This window comes from Crassostrea angulata, chromosome 10 (assembly GCF_025612915.1).
Source record: "Crassostrea angulata isolate pt1a10 chromosome 10, ASM2561291v2, whole genome shotgun sequence".
Taxonomy (NCBI): Eukaryota; Metazoa; Mollusca; class Bivalvia; order Ostreida; family Ostreidae; genus Magallana; species Magallana angulata.
Genome location: NC_069120.1, coordinates 44,371,604 through 44,391,998, shown reverse-complemented (window position 1 = coordinate 44,391,998; position 20,395 = coordinate 44,371,604). Strand labels below are relative to the sequence as shown.

At 34.6% G+C, this 20,395-nt stretch overlaps 2 protein-coding genes across 5 annotated transcripts in view; one reads left to right on the top strand and one right to left on the bottom strand.

Annotated features, from left to right (window-relative positions):
* The window catches only part of LOC128165841 (protein phosphatase 1 regulatory subunit 7-like), a 25,624-nt gene extending 22,166 nt beyond the window's left edge, over nucleotides 1–3,458 (top strand). The window contains exons 14-15 of the mRNA XM_052830692.1: nucleotides 988–1,104; nucleotides 2,586–3,458. Coding sequence (XP_052686652.1) covers nucleotides 988–1,104; nucleotides 2,586–2,646 — 178 coding nt within the window. The 3' untranslated portion in view covers nucleotides 2,647–3,458. The remainder of the gene's footprint in view (nucleotides 1–987; nucleotides 1,105–2,585) is intronic.
* Nucleotides 3,111–20,395, bottom strand: LOC128165843 (ras-related protein Rap-1b-like). Of its 4 annotated transcripts, none has more exons than XM_052830693.1 (2): nucleotides 20,236–20,395; nucleotides 3,111–5,743 (listed from the first exon to the last, which is right to left on the bottom strand). In XM_052830693.1, exon 2 carries the CDS (start codon nucleotides 5,679–5,681, stop codon nucleotides 4,971–4,973), a length of 711 nt encoding a protein of 236 aa, XP_052686653.1. In that variant the 5' UTR covers nucleotides 5,682–5,743; nucleotides 20,236–20,395; the 3' UTR covers nucleotides 3,111–4,970. The 4 variants fall into 4 exon arrangements, with proteins under 4 accessions (XP_052686653.1, XP_052686654.1, XP_052686656.1 ...); XM_052830694.1 differs by lacking the exon at nucleotides 20,236–20,395 and adding an exon at nucleotides 6,717–6,845; XM_052830696.1 differs by lacking the exon at nucleotides 20,236–20,395 and adding an exon at nucleotides 6,769–6,789.

Below are 20,395 nucleotides of genomic sequence, written 5' to 3'. Positions count from 1 at the left end.
GTCATAAAATATCCCATGTTTTGATTGTTTTAACGAGAAGGATCTATCCTGCAACATCTGCTTGTCAAGTTGCCATGGTTTGTTTAAATGCTGAATCTGGAGTGGTTGTGTTAGAACCACTCTCATCCTGATCAAGTTGGCTACCGTCTCTAGTGGCCCATACTTGTGTTGCCTGGCGTCACCAGATCTCCCATGGTTTACCTCAAGTGCAGATAGTGTACATTTAGCTAGAAATTTGATTCTGCAACAATAGGGGTCCTTGAATACCCCAGTTGCATGGATATTTGTACATGAAACCACTCTCTCTCTCTCTCCATCTCTCTCTCTCTCTCTTTTTAAAAGACATGTTTACCGTTAGGAAGTGACTTTTCTGTCACCATCTGATAAACAGAGGTTCTCTGATACCTGCCCACTTAATAACAAGAAAAAAGGCCAGGGCTCATCATAGTATAATGTGAAATCAATATCACAACATCTGGACAGCTAAACGCACCAATCAAAGGCAGGATGGGGATCAATTATTTCATCATTTAAAGGAAATTAAATAAATTTAAACACTAAGGCTATTGTCATTTGATCTATTTACAGTACTCTGTATTCACTTACCATCCATTATCTTCCTGTCAGCAGTGAAACGGCTTTAGATCCAAAGGGATGTGCCAAAGGGCCACAGCCGTGTCATTCGGCACAATTCAATGCCAGTGTTCCTACGACACATGCCGCATTGGCACAAACTGCCAACCAAAGCATATTACTGGAACAGAAACAATAGATTTTATTGCAATTAATTAAATACTGGTACAGGTGAACAACAAATCTATTGGTCAAGCCTACATGTAAATGGTATTAATTTGGCTTTTCTGTAGCATCTGTTTTTGTTACCATGGTTATGCATTGCATAGATGTCTCTCGTGTTATGAGGAGTATGGTTTTAATATTACAGTGTATTAACTATTAACTACTATGTAGTTTCCAATCTTGTTTTAGATTTGAGTCCTTGAGGTCATCATGTGGCCTTGATGTCAACAGTTCACCTCTCTCAACTAGAAATCCTGTTCCAGCACCGTCCTTGACCTCACAACGACCTTCAAGTAAAAGTAGCAGGTGAGTGATCACAAACTTACTAACAGTATGGTCCTTTACTTGATGTTTATATACGGTAGCCATTTTATATAGCAAAGAAAAGTTGACATTGGTATAAAAATACACCATCTGTCATTTCATTTATAGTACAATGCCATCTGTATTTGCAACAGTCATTAATTAATCATGATGGACAACTCCAAATGCAAACTTTCAAACTGTAGCAAGTAATGAGTTCTGCCATGTTTTGTTTTAGAATTTATTGATAAATATAGCCCATATTCCCAGTTAATTGCCATGAATAGTTTTATTATTCATATACATGGCATTGTTGGCATTTAAATTTTCTAATTTTTTTGTACACATAAATAGACATGTATAACCACTTACATGCATGAAAGGAAAGTGCATGTTGTATCGTACTTATACCAATATCAAATTACACAAAAACATCATGTTGCCATATATAGCCAGTTTAATGCCATTTCATGATAATGTTATTATAAAACTTCAGCCTCCATGTAAAAATCATGTATAACTTCCTCTAAAATTAGATAGTTGCTTTTTCTGACATCATCATTTGAAATTATGGTCAAGTCTGTAACTGTTTGACTTACATGAATATATACAGATGCTAAAAGAAAATGTTGTCGCATAAATACTTGTACTATGCATTCAATGTTTCAAAATGTTTTCTGTGGCTTCATATATATTCTTCATGGATTTCTACTGTATACAGGGTTATTTTTGCCCAGTGCTTTTTTCAAATCTTTTCACTTGCAAATGTTTTTGCCCGGTCTTGAATTGGCCAAAACAAAGTTGTGAATAAAGAATGATAGTTTGAGACATAGCAATGAGCCCAGTCTTAAATTCAACTGCAGACCAAGAGGGCGAATGGGGCAAAAATTAAACAGGGTTGAACAGTTTCCTTTATACAGTATTAATTTGGACAGTGATATTAAAATACAATGTGCTACATGTATTAGAAATTACTATTAATGAACATTTAATTATGAGGCTCAACTCAACAATGAAATTCACAAAAAAGTGGAATTCAACCGATGTTGATGAAACCACAGTATTTGACTTACTGCCTTTATTTGTCAAAAATTTACACCGACAGGTCTTTATCGATAAGATACATGCAATATACACAATAGAGATGTAACAAACATGATTGACATTGCTTTACATACCAAGTCACTTAAATGAATTGAATGTTCCATGAATTAGAACTTTGAATTCTGTGATGACAGAAAACTATTGACATCCATTGATTGGGATTTTTAAATATATGAATGCTTACTTGCATGTATTTTTGACAAGTTTTCTATCGAATTTGATTTATTTATTTATAAAAAATCTTTAAAAAAGGTGCCTTTTAAAAAATCCTTCCATACAACTTCTGTGCATGTTTAAAATAAACGGTTATTGTATTTATTTATCAGATGTCTCCTTATGGAAAATAATTAAGAATTTTTTATCTCATTGTATGATTTCAGCCGCTCCAAGATAAGAGATGCTCTTCAATTTGCGTCCCAGAACTTGGATGATGCCGCTTGAGAGTGCTTGTACAAGCTGTGTCAACAAGTTGTATACTGTGATACTAATATCCTTCCATATCCAATCTGTGTGTGTGTTGTCACTACAGGGACATTTGCCAGCTGCCAGTTTGTTAACTTCGTAGATAGTTTTTTACTGTTACACAAAGTTAAAGTACATGTTTGGTATTCAAGTATGATCTAGTTTTCTTTATTTATCCCATCAATGCTGCTATGCAGATTCGTTTTTTCTCTATATCCATTTTTTAAGATCGCGTAATAAATTGAGGAGCAGATGTTGCAGAACTCATCCAAGATTAGAATTGTTTCACAGTGTGACTCTATTTTTGTGTACATGTTTCCTTGAGCTTAAATTGTTGATTTTTTTTTTGTCCCTTTGATGTTCACTGAATCTGATTTGTTTGCCTGCTCCACCTGTCACATCATGTGATTTATTTTCTATTGACAACAAAATCTGTGTTGTTAAAAAAAAGCAACCAGTCCTTCTCATCATCAGCTGACTTGTTGATTTCGTCTCTATTGATCTTATGTAAGTTTCACAACCAGTTGTATCATACCAGGGACCCAGAACTTAGCATTGAATTTCATTTATTATTCATCCTCATTGCTATTTTATTTATTTTAGATATCATTTTCTATTCACTTAACTATTATACAGTGTCTGATATAAATATTGAATTATTATATTATACTTCACCAAAATCAATGTCAGACTGCAAAGGCCTGAAAATCCAATATAAAAAAGATTCTGTTTGAGATGTGAAGCACACAACAATACCAAGATAACTGATGAATAAACAAGTAAATAAATCATTAGATGTGTTTATATATACCAGTATATATACTCAATTTCCACAAAATGTTGATGACAAAAACTGTAGATATTTATATGGTGAACTTGATATTTTTTCTACTTTTTCACCGTGCAAAAGTGATATTTACATAAATATATGTAGAAGGAAACTTGCTAGAAAACCTCTGTTTAATAAACGTTGGGTTGAATCCTTCTTAATATGTAAAATGTGAGGAAAACTAAACACCAAACTGTGTATTTAGCATATATCAAATCTATTAAAGAATGTGTTAAAAGTTTAGTAGTTTTTTTTAACCATAGACATTGAGGATTAAATACAAAACATTTTCCTTTTCATTATTACGGGGCCGGGGTATAGCTAGATGCGTTGGTGTTGAGTCCAAATTATTTTGTTTCCTCGGTTCAAAGCCTGTTAAATGGTGACTCTTAGATATTGTAGAGTTTAAAAATTAAGATGCTTATTCTATTATTAAATGCAAAGCCAAATGTTGAGCTTTAGCAGTAAGAACAAAACTGTGATTCCATCTTGATTCTACTTGCTTTTGTAACTAAAATAAGATTTACTCGCAGTTTCAAGAAATAATGACAGATTTTGAAAGGAATCGTTGGTGCGAAGGTTAGCATTAAAGTTCGACCCATATCCTTGTCCATCATGAGCTTCGTAGGGCCTTTATTTACCGAATTGCATTTTGCTGTGTATGTATTCTTTTACCGTTTTTATCTTTTTTGGCGGGAAAGTTTCCGCTATAACAAATACATTGCTAAATGTCATGCATAAACATACATGTGCAAATTATGTGTGCCTATTTTCGTTTGTTTATTAGTTTCTGCTAAATATAGTAAATGCATGTATGGGGTTCTGGCGCACACTTAAATTTTAACTTCAGGTTGATAATAAAATGCTTAAAATATAGGCCATCATTTAACAAAGCAAGATCTCTAGGTTATGAACTGATTAACTGTCAAAATATAAAACGCCAATAAAGGTAGACTAGACATTTGAAAGGCATCTACCAAAATACCCCGACGCAATAGTAAGCCGGTGTTGGATACAAGCAATATTTGTTGAGTGTGTCCACATTAATACGTGTCACGTGAAACTTTGCCCTAAAGTACTAGTACATGTATTTGCTGAAATCATGCAACCATTCCCAGATGAACCAATAATTTAATTTGGCAAGTTTAAAATTGTTACAAATCCGTATAAAGAAGTAAATTGTGTAATTAACCTTTTGAAATACATAAAGTCACATCGATTATACAAAATACATTTAAAAAATGAACGCAGCGTTCATGATCCTTGCACAGTGAAAATAACAAAACAAAAAAAAAAAAAAAAAAAACACCAGTACATTTGAAAACGAGAAAATTATCCATACGAACACAGTTCTATACACAGTTAAGTCAGAGCTCGGACAAAGAATGGAATGTTTCGCCGCTGATTATGGGGGTACTACCATTTCCCATCTACTGCATCAATAAAGGTAGTGAATGGTGCATTGCTGCAGACACTAAGATGCAGAGCAATCATTTTTGTTTCCACGGGAGGACCGCTTCATTTTTGGCTTGCTTCCCCGTCGAATAAGGCTACGACTTCGTTGCATCTTGAGATCATCGGTCTCTGTTTCCTCGTGAACCCCAGGCTCGATAGAATTTGTACTGGATCGCCGGATCATGAACTTGTTCGGATATTTCGAGCGCGGAGTCTTTAGCTGATCCAAAAGCATTTTGAAAATATCCTTAATGGAGTCGTCATCTTTGGCGGACACCTCCACAAAAGCACTGCCGAGGTTGTCACTGTACGCCCAATTTAAGGCGTCGAACTTCTCCACCTGCCGGTTGTTCTCAAGGTCCAACTTGTTGCCGACAATAACACAAGGAATGGTTTCATAGGTGGTCCTCACTTCTTTAATTTGCTCCCACAGTTGTTTCACTTCCTCGAATGTTGAAATGTCCGTAATGGAGAACACAAGAACGAAGGCCTGAGCGTTGGCTATCGAGAGTCTGCGCATTGCTGGGAACGCGATGTTTCCCGCCGTATCCAGAAAATCCACCAATAGATGGGTGTCTCTGACGTCATATTCTGCTGGATAAAGGTCCTCCACCGTTTCTTCGTAGGTATCGGAGTATTCCCCATTGAGGAACCTTTTCAAGATGGAGGTCTTGCCAACCCCTCCGGCTCCCAGGAATACTATCCTATTGCGATGTTCTGCGTCCACCATTGTTCAGTTCACATTATTCGGACAGTTGGGTTTACTCCTTGCCACCACGAGAGGGAGTCGTTCTGAAAAGGAAGAGAAGAAAATGTTCTTACTGAAAATTGCTTTTGTCTAATTGAGACTAATTATGAACACGCAAAGCATCAGGCACGGGGAAGCATATTTTGGTATAGAAAGGTCGCAACTTAAAGTACCTTTATTGATCGTCGTTTAAATTCTCATCTGCCGCAATTTCATCAACACTTAATGGTGAAATAAACTGAAAGAGCCCCACCCTTTTTATACTAAAGACTTGTTTGTTACTCTGCACGAGTAGCCAACATCGGATTAAATCGCTATCAGATTTCATGTTGTGTTTGCACCAACATAAGTCAATTCATCGATTTGGATACTCAGATTGTAACACTTTAAATCTATTTCCATGGAAATAGGCTGATGGGGTGCGATTACAGTGCGACTTTGGGCGAGTAGTTACTGTTGGCTATATTCACTGTAGCTGTACACTTCACGTGTATTTTCTTTGTCGCACGTGCGACCTTTCAACATGTAGCCTCTACACCTGGCATGTTGTATCCTACGAATATCCCTGCTAAATCTGCTTACTACAATGGCTAAGTCAGATATGAATTTCTTGGAACATCAGCCAATCGAATTAAAAGCTGATTTATATTAGATTTTACTGACAAGTCGATTTTAAAATTATCGTTATGTGTTTCCAAAGAGCGTCAATAGTTAATCCGCTTTAGACGATATCAATATATTGTTTTATAATTCGCTCTGCCGAATTTCACGACATTAAATGACATTTTATGATCAATAACAAGAAAAAAAGAAGAAGCGTCATGGATTTCAATTCAATTTAAACAGATTCGTTTTTAAAGATTAGTAATTCCCTTGGTTTATTCTGTGCGTTCGATGGTGCAGTGAAGTTTTAAGGCACCTCATCGAGATTTTTTTCTGCGGGGAGCTATTTTCGCTATATTTTGCGGCATCATCTTAAACGCAAATTTCTATTAATAACATTCTTATAGTCATAACCTCAAGTTCCAGAAAATAAGACAAATGTGTTTTGTGATCATGGTACACGAACCCTCTCCAAAAGTAACCTCTTCTTGTGTCAAAGATATTCAGAACTGAACGGCTTGTACCTACTGCATTCGGTATACCCTACATAACAGAAATAGAAAATTTCCGAATAATAAAAATCTTTGTTGGGCTCGAATAACAACAAGTATTAATAACTAGACACGATCTCGTTGCGAGCAATGAGGAGGTCTTCCGTCCGATTTTTAGAAGAGGAAATGACCTTGCCTTTTATCTTCATCAACAAAACATATCAGGAAATGCAGATGTGATCTAAAGGAGCGATGGATGAAGGATTATACACCCCGTTGGATCCCTAATTTAGGGACCAGCCCCATTTTATTTCATATCAAATAAGAGGTATTTTGATTTCGATACATTTTGTGTAAAAAGTTTAGAAATTTGTTACTGTTCTTGATTTATCTGGAATAGATCCTGGGAACTGATAACAAACAAGTTTTGTTACCGATTGTTAACCACATTTTTAAGCGTATTTTTTTTCAATATTGCTTCTTAAAATTGATTTTTTTTTAATTTTGGGCCATTGATGATAAGTTCGGATTTTTGGCTCCTTAAAATCCCTTATTACATAACATAGGAGTAAACAATTTTCATGTATAGGTACATAACATTTCGATTAACATAATTGCTTCTCTAATGTATTGCAAAATATTTCACAATTAAAAGTTATGATATAGAGCCTTATCGGCCCTTAATTGAAGGACCAGCCCCTTTTTCTTGATGTGAAAAGAAAGCACTTCTCATTTTAAACACATTATGTTCAACAAGAGTCTAGAAAGTATTTACCGTTCAAGAGATATCTGGAGAAGATCATTTTAGGGGCCGACCTTTCTTATTCTTTTTAGGAAGTGGTTAAGAAGAAAAATTATAGTTACATATTGTTGAGTACTGCTTTTCAAAATTGTTCTCTATTTTGAGATATTGAAGATTAAAATGTCAGACATCTGGCCCCTTAACATCCCTAATTAAGAAACATGGGAGTAAACAATTTTCATGTATAGGTACAGAACATTTCGATTAACATAATTGCTTCTGTAATGTATTACAAAATATTTCACAATTAAAAGTTATGAATACAAGACTTTAGAACTCTATCGACCCCTAATTTGAATAGCCAGCCCCTTTTTCTTAATATAAAAAGAAAGCTCTTGTCATTTCAAACACATTTTGTTCTACAAGTATTTAGACATTATTACCGTTCTCGAGATATCTGGAAGAGATCGTTTTAGGGGCCGACCCTATAACTCCTTTTAGGGAGCGGATAACAAAAACATTATGGTTGCAAATTGTAAACGACATTATGTGGAGCATCTTTTGTTCAACATTGCTTTTCAAAATTTCTCTCCATTTTCAGATATATAAGATCAAAAGTTCGGACTGCTAGCCCCTTAAAATCCCTTAATACGTAACAAAGGAGTAAACAATTGTCATGTATAGGTACATAACGTTACGATGAACATAATTGCTTCAATAAAGTATTACAAAATATTTCAAATTTAAAAGATATTATTAGAATAATTTAGAGTCCTATCGGCCCTTAATTTAAAGGGCCAGCCCCTTTTCAATGATGTCAAATGAAAGTTCTTGACTTTTTAAAGTTTTTTGTTCTATAAGTCTTAACAAAATACTTTTGCCAAAAAAGATATTCAAAGAAGACCACAAAAAAATCATGACGCTTTTTATCTCAATTTTTAAGCTCAGGCGAGCTTCGGTGTTTTTTGTCACAGAACAATGAAAATGCTTCTGTCATATCTGCAATCACAGGTCTACAAACCCTGAAAATTTGAATCAAATATCAGTTTTCGTTTAGGAGAAAATCACCGGACAAGCCGACCCTCTAAAAATCGCAAAAACGTCAATATCTCTAAAACGGAAATGACGTCATCAATATAAAAAATTTCCAATAAGGTTCAGATCAATATGTGTTAGTTCTGAAAGTTTCAATAAAATCAGTCAAGCCGTTCCCGAGAACTCGCGTGCACAAAAATGCGTAAGAAAAAAAAAAGAATAATAACTAGAGCAAAGCTCGTTGCAAAGCAACGAGTGGGTCTTCCGTTAATGTCGAGAGAAAAGCTAGAAGTACCTGTAAGAAGCAGAGTTCTTAAGCCAAGAACAAGTGTAACTAAAACAAAAAGAAAAAAATTCGAATAATTCTTGGTACGACTTAACAAAATTCGAATAATTTTAAGTACGACTTAACAAAAACCTTTCCGATTTCAAGAATGTCTTAACAAAATAAACCCGAATGTGTTCATGTACGACTTGACACGATTATTTTTGGTATGAATGATTTTTAAACCAAGAACGCAGAATCATAATTTCCAGAAAAATCAAATTTTAAACCCCAATTTCTCTGTAATGCATGGTCCGTTTTTAAAACGAATTTCAGCGATAGATTAACCTTAAAAAGTTCTTTATTTTTGCTAAATGAAAAATATCAAATTATCGCTTATAAAAAAGTTATCATAAAAAGACTTACTAGCCCTTTTAGCCCCTAATTAGAGGGGCCAGCACTTATTTCTTTATATTAAATAAAAGGTCTCGCAAATGTAAACATATTTTGTTCATATGTATTCACGAATTATTAAACATTTTCGAGATATCTGAACAGCTGTGTTTTAGGGGCCGACCCTTTAACTCCTTATCGGGGCCACCAACAAAACATTTTAATTGCCATATTGTTAAGAACATTATTCTTAACATTTTGTGTTCAACATTGCTTTTCAAAATATTTCTCCTTTTTCAGATATTAATGATCAAATTTTTAACTTCTGGCCCCATGAAACCCCTAATTACTTAATATATGACTTAGCTATGGTACTGTAAAGATAAACAGCTGTACAGTGAACATTTGTGCTTCTATAATTGATAACAAATTTTTAGTTCAGTAAAGAGTTATTGTAAGAAGATTTTAGAGCCCTCATGGCCCCTAATTTGAAGGGCCAGCCCCTTTTTCTTGATATCAAATTAAAGGTCTTGCAAATATAAACATATTTAGTTCACCAAGTGTTCACAAAGTGTTAACTGTTCTCGAGATATCTGTAAAAATGTGTTTTAGGGGCCGACCCTTAAAAACCTTAGTGGGGCCATCATCAACAAATTTAAAGTGGCATATTCTACAGAACATTATTTTGAGCAACTTTTGTTCTACATTGCTTTTCAAAATGTTTCTCCTTTTTCCGAAATAAATGATCAAAGTTTTGAACTTCTGGCCCCTTGAAACCCCTAATTACGTAATATATGACTAAGCTATGGTACTGTATAGATAAACAGTTGTACAACGCGGGTAGGTTAAGGCAACTCCGAGTTTAACGACCGTCAAAATTATGATCAATTTAAAAAATGTTTATTTTTATGAAAACAGCGCGGGATATTAATACCAAGTGAAAGAGTTCACCAAGATATCATTTTTCTACTTCGGAATCGACTCAATCTTTGAAGCTGCCGTGCCATGGTGTCACGTGACAGTTAAAAATAGATCACTTTTTTACCTTAACAAAAAATCAACAAGTGTAACACTACCCCGAAGTTCATTTGTATGTTTGCTACAATAATTCGATTGGCAATTAGTTCATGTTTATCAATATTACTGCTAGAATCCTATTGTATATCGCATAAAATAAATATTGTAAATATTTATTGGAAACCCTCTCAACTTCTGAAATTTCATTGAAAATACACGTATTTTTCGTTTAAAACAACAAAGCACAGGATTCTAGCAGCACTTTTCAGGTAGTTTAAGTCATATACCGTTGATATTTACCAAAATCATCTTTCCTAATATCCAGGGTAGTGTTACACTTTTGCCATTTTTTGTACACACTGACAGAGGAAAGGCTGGTCAAGCCATATAAATGTCGATCCGCTTACCTTATAACACTCGCTGATTAAACAAAATATCCATACCTGTATTATCCTGATTATATTCTAACTGACACTCATCTAAATCTTAGGTATCTGTATTAAATAAGTCTTATTTCGGCATTGTTTACACTGAATTCCGATAATTTGTATCCCGACATGATCTTCTCTTTTAAACATGCTTGTGACGTCATCAATGATAATTATACGTAATAGAGAGAAATCGAAGATATATTCAGTTAGAAGAGTTTCTAGTGATATTTTATGCCGGTAGTTTTTATAATTTAAACCAGAGATAAAGTTAAAATTGACATGTTTCTGAGTAAAATATGACATCATGCTGCTTATTGTGACGTCATATCGACCAGAGGAATTTGATCGCCGTGAGTTGCCTTATCATACCTGCGAATAAACATTTTTGCTTCTATGATTGATAACAAATTATTGTTCAGTAAACGGTTATTGTAAGAAGACTTTAGAGCCCTCAAGGCCCCTAATTTGAGGGGCCAGCCCCTTTTTCTTTATATCAAATTAAAGGTCTTGCAAAAATAAACATCTTTTGCATTACATTATTTCACAAAATATGTATACATCAAAAGATATTTCAGAAAATGTTAAAAAATTTCGTGGAAAAATTTTGTGCTTATTTTCAGGTTCAGGCGAGCATCAAAGCCTCGCACTATTTCCATAAGTGAAGGCAATGGGGTACATCTACATACATTTATCTACAATACCTGAAAATTTCAAGCTTCTATCTTGATTAGTTTCGGAGGAGATGCGTGGACAAAATGACCCCTAAAAATTTACAAAACCGTCAATTTCTGAAACCGGAAGTGACGTCATATGTTTAAATTTTAATAACCTCGAGTATTTACGATACCAAATAAGTTCTGAAAATTTCGTGGAAATCGGTTAAATAGTTTTTGAGATATAAGCCACAAAAAAAGTCAGAGGAAGAATAATAATAATGAAAACTAGAGCAAAGCTCGTTGCAAAGCAACGAGTGGGTCTTCCGTTAATGTCGAGAGAAAAGCTAGAAGTACCTTTAAGAAGCAGAGCTCTTAAGCCAATAACAAGAGTAACTAAAACAATAAGAAAAAAATCGAATAATTCTTGGTACGGCTTAAAATGATTTTAAGTACGACTTAACAAAAACCTTTTGGATTTCAAGAATGTATTAACAAAATAAACCCGAATGTGTTCATGTACGACTTGACAGGATGATTTTTGGTACGAATTAATTTTACATTTAACTTTACGCTATTTTTTAAACCAAGAACGCGTAATCAAAATTTCCGGAAAAATCAAATTTTAACCCCCAATTTCTCTGTAGTTCATGGTCCGATTTTAAAACGAATTTCAGCGTTAGATTAAGCTTAAAAAGTTTTTTGTTTTTGCTTAAGGGTGTTATTTACTCAGGGTTTGAGTTCTCAAATTCCGATTGTTAAAAAGTTCAATGTAATGAGTGAAATTTGTTCTAAACACAAAAAGTATTTATGAAATGAATTATTATTGACAAAACATTCAATAGTTTTACTTAATTATGGAATTATGCTCAAACAAAAATTGACTTTTAGCCAAACAGAGGAAATTCGGACTAAATTTTGCAGATTTTGTTTTCTACTAAAAGTTTTTAGGCAGTAGTCTAATATTAAAAGTTAGGATTTCATATTTAAGTCTACGTAATTTTGCATATTTTCCGTTGGTTTTACCTCACTTATTCATTAAAATAATCTTAAGGCACGAATAATTATAATATTGAAAAATGCTTAAAAACGATAAAAGACATCATATCTCAAAATTTTGATCATTGACCTCATATAAATTTTATGCCAACAGAATAAGGTAAATATAAGTAGTTCAATATCATAAATGTTTTTGTATTATCATCATTCAATTTTTTGTAAAATTGAATCAAAAATGGGTAGGGATTTGAAAACTGATAGAGGAAATTCGGACTGAATTATTTTTAAAAATTGATGCTGAAATCTTAATGTTGTGTACTTATTTAGTGCTACTACCATTCATAAACTTTATCTTATTTTTTGAAGTGTTTAATTATTTGTAATATTTTTATAATTAAGAAAATCTCAATCGTAGTGTAAAATTTTATGGGATTTTTCTTGAATTTTCAATAAATATTCAATGGCCATTAACTCAAAAAGTAGGTCATTGACCTACTTTTCTGAAAGTGAAAAATAACAATACAAGCAAAGGTCTATAACACACAATAGATGGTTTTTCATTATCATCAGTGGATTTTTTTTTCATTCTGAGTAAACATCATCCTTAATGAAAAATATCAAATTATGGCTTAGAAAATAGTTATCACAAAAGACCTACCAGCCCTTTTAGCCCCTAATTTTAGGGGCCAGCCCTTTTTTTATATATAAAATACAGGTATTGCAAATGTAAACATATTCTGTTCACATGTATTCACGAATTGTTAAACGTTTTCGAGATATCTGAACAGTTTTGTTTTAGGGGCCGAGCCTTGAACTCCTTATCTGGGTCACCAACAACAAATATTTAGTTGCCATATTCTTTAGAACATTATTCTCAACATTTTTGTGTTATACATTGCTTTGCAAAATAGTTTTCCTTTCTCAGATATTAATGATCAATGTTTTGAACTTCTGGCCCCTTGAAACCCCTAATTACGTAAAATATGACTTAGGTATGGTACTGTAAAGATAAACAGCTGTACAGTGAATAATTTTGCTTCTATAATTAATAACAAACTTTTGTTAGTAAAGAGTTATTGTAAGAAGCTTTCAGAGCCCTCTTGGCCCCTAATTTGAGGGGCCAGCCCTTTTTTCTTGAAATCAAATTAAAGGTATTGCAAATATAAACATATTTTGTTCAACAAGTGTTCACAAAGTGTCAACCGTTCTCGAGATATCTGTACAAATGTGTTTTAGGGGCCGACCCTTAAACTCCTTAATGGGGCCATCAACAAAAAATTGAAGATGACATATTGTACAGAACATTATTTTGAGCAACTTTTGTTCTATATTGCTTTTCAAAATGTTTCTCCTTTTTCCGATATAAATGATCAAAGTTTTGAACTTCTGGCCCCTTGAAACCCCTAATTACGTAATATATGACTTAGCTATGGTACTGTATAGATAAACAGATGTACATTAAACATTTTTGCTTCTATGATTAATAACAAATTATTGTTTAGTAAAATGTTATTGTAAGAAGACTTTAGAGCCCTCCTGGCCCCTAATTGGAGGGGCCGGCCCCTTTTCCTTGATATCAAATTAAAGGTCTTGCAAAAATAAATATCTTTTGCATTACATTATTTAACAAAATATGTATACATCAAAAGATATTACAGAAAATGTTCTAAAATTTCGTGGAAAAATTTGGTGCTTATTTTCAGCTTCGGGCGAGCTTCGAAGCCTTGCACAATTTTCATAAGTGAAGGCAATAGGGTACATCTACATACATTTATCTACAATCCCTGAAAATTTCAAGCTTCTATCTTGATTAGTTTCGGAGGAGATGCGTGGACAAAATGACCCTTAAAAATTTACAAAATCGTCAATTTCTGAAACCGGAAGTGACATCATAAGTTCAAATTTTAATAACCTCGAGTATTTACGATACCAAACAAGTTCTGAAAATTTCGTGGAAATCGGTTGAATAGTTTTTGAGATATAAGCCACAAAAAAAGTCAGAGGAAGAATAATAATAATGAAAAAGAATCCGAAGAAAAACAAAAGGGTCTTCCGTTGGAAACGGAAGACCCTAAAAAATCCGAAGAAAAACAATAGGGTCTTCCGTTGGAAACGGAAGACCCTAATAAGGGAAACAGAAACAAAGTAATAACAAGAAGGTCTTCCGTTGGAAATTAAATGTTTAGAATAGGTTTTACCCGTACTTTCATATTTTTATTTGTCAGTGTATGGCCAAGAAATATATCTATGAACACCTTGCATGGTCCTCACACAACTTCAAGCCGCTGAGGATGTGCAGTATCCCTTCAAAAGCCAAAAACAGCAAGTTTTTCCTCGCGTTTTCGGATCAGACCGAGAAATCGGAGGTTCCATAGAATGCACTGACAAGATAACGATCCCCCACCCACCTTTCACTGGCCCTGTGAGCCAAGTTTCCATCGACCTCTGATAACGCCTTAGGCCTACTACAAGTCATATAATCTTGACGGGAAACTAAACAATAATCAATGAATCAATAACATTACAACCATTGACGTAGTGGAGATTGTTGGTTGACAGTGTGCAAAAACAGTTATGTTTCCAGTGTATTTTGCACACCGTCATCCAACAATCTCCACATTGTGGCCCCACCCTACCCCCAGGGGCATCGTTTTTGTAAAAATTTCTTATATGTCTAGCCCCCCCCCCCCCCCTTTCAATTTGCTTCCGACGTCATTGTATAAAATGCTGATAAATTTTCGTTCGATTTTGGATTTGGTTTCATAGAGTATGCAGTTCACTAGATGAAACTCTCATGCACAACTTTGAAAAGGTGGCAACCTTATTCGGAAATGGGTAGGCACAATTAAGAGAACGCACCTGGGAGTGGAATACAATGGCGGCGGGTTTTACGATCGCTTCCCTGATGCCCCGTTCTACGTCTTTGCTTTATTTGATAGTTGATGGCTTTACCTCAACATTTTCTGAATATCGATTTGCCATCAACCTTTTAATGACGAAGTTTTACAGTTTTAGAATGCAAGTGGACGAAATAAAAATAAAAAAAAAAATAAAAAAAATTTATCATGAAAAAAAAATGAAAATTGTTGGTTAAATGTTATTATATACTGAAAACTTAAGCCACAAGGATTAGGTTTATTAGAGATTTTTAATAAGAATATGCCCATCTTTGTTGCACGAAATTGACGTGCTTGTCGCATTGACCCCAAAGCAAACTGCTTCACATTAGTAATGTCTTCCAAGGAATGATTCCTTATTCATTTCTGCTAAAATATCAAGACTGGGGTTTTCTTCTTGGCAACATGGACTTCTAATATGTTTGATTTTTTAGTAAACCTATCAAGACAGGAAATTGAAGGGCGGGGGTTGGGGTTACATGTTAAGTTACGGACTTCCTGTTTGCTTCAGTGGGTGTGACGTTATCTCGCCCAGACAATACTAGTGTCAGTATCCTGTATTGTTTTTCTATATCTCGAAAATCACACATCTTATTCCAAACGGATTAAAATCGCAGTATCATATTACTTTGTGTTCTACCGATAAGTTATATGTTAGCAAATCATGCACTGAACATCTATGGTAACGCACTCGAAGGTTTAATAATTTTTAGGTATGCATGTATAATAGTATGGACATTATAGCTTCAGTCAAACTATTACATATATACTGGTTTTCAATATATTGATATTACATTTATATTTATTTTATTTTCTTTAACTCGGAAATTATTAATTAAATCGGCATTTTACTTTTGTATTTCACGTATATACTTTTACAATGACTGCCGTTTTACCTTCTGACATTAAATTGCACATGTTTCTATTGTTTCTGTTGTATTTATCTACACTAGAAGTTTTTTTTGCCATTAAATTTGAATGTTAAAGTTTAAAAGTTTTATTTCCTCTTACAAAGAATAATTTTATCTGAAACAATACCAATGTAGGGTTTTTCCTGACGCTTGAATACATACATGCTTGCACATGTGACGTATGTCGTTCATGATCATCAAATACATGACAAACACATGTTGTACAGTATCTGACACATGTCGCATTGTATCTGACATTGGATATATACATGTAGTGTTGCATGTCATTTATGTATTTTTTCTGACACAAGACATATACATGTAACTGTCGTGTGTTTTTCTAGATATTTCATGACTGTCGTGATTTTTGCTATGTTTCCTTAAGACACCGTTTGTCTTGCAGTCGACGAGATTAATGCTGTAACTTACGAGCAGTCTCAATCAAAAAACTGATCAATTATCATTATCAGATTCATTTAATGTTATACAGCAGGTGTTTCACAGATAACATATTGCAAGGAAACAAAAAGGACAATGACGTCATCACGCCACAGTCCATAGCCGATGTACTTCACAACAATAAATTAGGTATGTCACGTGTATGTGTTGTCTTTGTCTACAAGGTCTGCAGACTTAAGCATTTGTAAGACTGAATAAAGACGTCTTTACTGTATATATATGAAATCAATAGGGCCAAAATCCTCCAGGCCGATCTATATCCGAGAGGCTCGGAACACCATTAAGTAAGGCATGGCCGGGATTAGGCACTCTAGTTCTAATGCAGAGCGGGATTTAGCTTTATTTAGGAACACTCTCTTTGGAAAGTCTGCTAATTAATGCTAACGACCGGACTGTTCCGGTACCGGTTAATTAACATTGCATTGCTTTCGACACTCACACACACGAGTCTGAGAAATTAAGTGTTCTCGCCAGTCTCCGTTCTCCTGTACTAGTATCCACACAGGGGACAATTTTACCGCCCAAATATGTCTAACGCAAGGCACTTGCAAATGGACAGCTTTACGTAATTTGTGCAATGTGTTCACAAGTTGACTGGCGATAGAGGACGATAGCGTGCTTGTATTGGGCCTTCTCATGCCACTTGGTGATTGTGCCAAACTGGAAATCAAAGGCTGATATGATCAGAACACTCCCTAGCACAATACAAAACATCAAATGCGTTTAGAGTATTTGTAGTACGATGGTGTTCGATTCTTGTATAAAAGAGGAACTCGCTCAATAGGGACTGCATTATGTGACACATTAAATTCTCACTCGATAATGTAACACGTTGAGACACAATGAAAAACACTTAAAGGACAACAAACTTTCCACAAAATCAACCTGACAAAATGCCTCTTACTTCCTGTGGGTCAGAAGTGTATTCGAATGATGCGGAAATGTGCAAAAGGGGCAATAGAAATGAGATTGTCCGGGCAAACAACATGGAATAGTATTAAAACAATGAATAATCATGTAGATCAACCTAGAACAAGCATGGCTATAAATGAATGCTGTGTAGATTTAAAGAATCTTCAGCATCGGAAAAGGTCATTGATTTTGAATAATAATGGATTTTTTTCTCTCAAGTATCCACAAAGTAGTAATAAATATACTTGTCATAATCTCCTTTGTGATATATTTAATTTCCTATATGCAAAAACCATCGGTTAAAACATGAGGTGTAAAACCAATATTGTGTTTTGAAAAAAACAAAACAAAGAAAGATAAAGAATATAATATTGATAATATGTAGATTTGATACTACCCCCACCCTACCTTGGTTTCTCCATCCCTAAACGCAAGCAAAACTTTATCATCGATATTTTTATTGCGTCATCTCCTTGTAAACATGAAAAGACAGAGTCAAAAACACTTTTCGTTTATTGCAATTCGATCCGGGCAATTACTGAAATGGGGGTTAAAATACTAATGTAATGATCCAATGGTTATATAGCATCATATTCTTTTCAATCAACATGGAAGTCACTTCAAACCATGGTAAACGAGCACGCCATTCGTCAATCCATTCTGACAAAACAAAGCGCTCAATATAGGTACAGACAGCGGAACCAAATAACAGTCAGGGAACATGTTCCACACAGCCAGAACATTTTGTAATGGTTGATGCATCAATTAATTGAGGATTCAAAGAAGGGGACACAGTTTTGTTTTAATTCATAAACATGTATTATCACTCTTTCCGTAAAATCTCTTATTTTAAAAGGTCTTCAAAATGTTGATAAGGGTGACGAGGCTGACAAGGCTTTGGGTTTGTCGAGTACCAGAACTTTCAAGATATCTGCATATTTTCCTGGAGAGAAGTCTATAACAAAATTAATGCTGTTACTTAAAAAACAGTCATGGCCGCCATTTAAAAAAAATACAGCATTGACCTTACGACATTTGGCCTTGACCTTCCCATTGACTTGACAGCTCAGTCAGTAGTGGGTCTTACGTCATACGCTTTGGTTTAGAACTATTGCAGAATCACCTGGAAAACCTGCAATTAATAAACAGGTAAGAAAGGCCCGAGACCCCAAACCGCGGCAATTGTATCGACACTAGAAAGATACCTGTCCTTTATCTTGGTATTGATTGTCGCGGGGCCCGATATTTCCGACAGCTGTCCATGAACAAAATTGGGGGATATAACGCCAAATTGCTGATAATTGACTTCATTACAATCTATTTAACACCTTTTGTTCTATCCAGTAGGAAATCCACAGTTCGCGGTTAACAGAGATTCATGGACATTTTAAAAAGAAAAACTTGTTTTCGACGGATATCAACTTTTAAAACATCATTAAATCTTAGAGAACGATGCGCTGAAGGTTGGATATGATTAAAAAATAACGACAGCAATCGCTTTCACGAACATTGATCGCATGGAGAATGCAACGGTAATTAAGGTCAATTTTTGCACCATATTTGACTACGCTTTACACAATGGAAAGTATGTGGGTACAAGAGATGAAAACCTTAATTGCACGGAGAGAGAGAGAGAGAGAGAGAGAGAGAGAGAGAGAGAGAGAGAGAGAGAGAGAGCTTACTAGTATTACATACGTGAATTTTGTATCGTAATTTCTGAGAGAGAGAGAGAGAGAGAGAGAGAGAGAGACGTTGTTTAAACTGTTCAGAAAAAGACAAGATGATGGGATATCGATAATATCCCGGCCAGGATGCTTTAGAGGGTTAAAATCACTAGAGGAATGCAAGAGTCCCTTGTCCGGTTTTGTTACATGAACACTCTAAAACGAGAATTGCCAGGCCTTTGTTGTCTCGGTGATTCTAACAAGCCCACAAGTAAATACATATAACAGGCAATTTTATATTCCCAACGGCGATGGAGATCCCCCTTCCCACCCCAACTTCAGTTTCTTAAGTATGAAAAGAAAAAAAAAACATGATAAAATATAGTTCCATGAAAGAAAAAAAAGTTGAATTCAGATCACAGTCAAATATTGACTGCTCTTTATTAAATTGCGTTGGAATAATTATACAGCAAAAACCAATTTTTGAGCATACAAGATGAAGCCTACTGTGTTTTTTTACCTCACGAAATGTTTTGCCGGCAGATATAAAATCCCAATATTCATGTCAAACTAGTTTATTAATTTCAAGACTAAAATTGCGTTATAATCACTTTTCAGTCACGACTCGCCCTCATCTTAAAAATGTCCATATTTGGTTGTGAATTCTACATCCTTGTAAACTGTTATTCGTCAAAACAGTTTTAATTTTTAATGATACATTGTTGAAATCAAGTGTTTTTCTGGTAGTGTTAAGAGATATTATAAGATTACTAATCATTTTCTATAGAAATAAAAATCCATAGCATTGTCTCGCGCCAAATAAATAAAATCTCCTAGAGTAACGGAAAAAACCCCTGAAACTTTATAGAATTTCTTCTACTTTCAATCGAGAATAATTAATTCTAAAAGCTCTAGTTTTAAAGATTGAAAAGATTGTTTTATTATTTTGTATGCTAGTACGGTAACTGTGCATGAAATTGAAATGATCTTATTTCAAAGGGAAAAAAATCGATAGAAAGTATTGAATATTTATGTAACAGTTATGTTTGACTGGTTTTTCTTACCTCTGATGGTGCTCCTATTTATCCACCTGCCTCCACGAACAGACGACTGTTTGCACGCGCCACGACGCGTTGCTGATGTAGACAAACTGGCCGGTAGGTGTCAGCACTATCAACCGCGCGTCGTGCAACAAGCGCTCTCCAGCATCGATTATATTGCTAT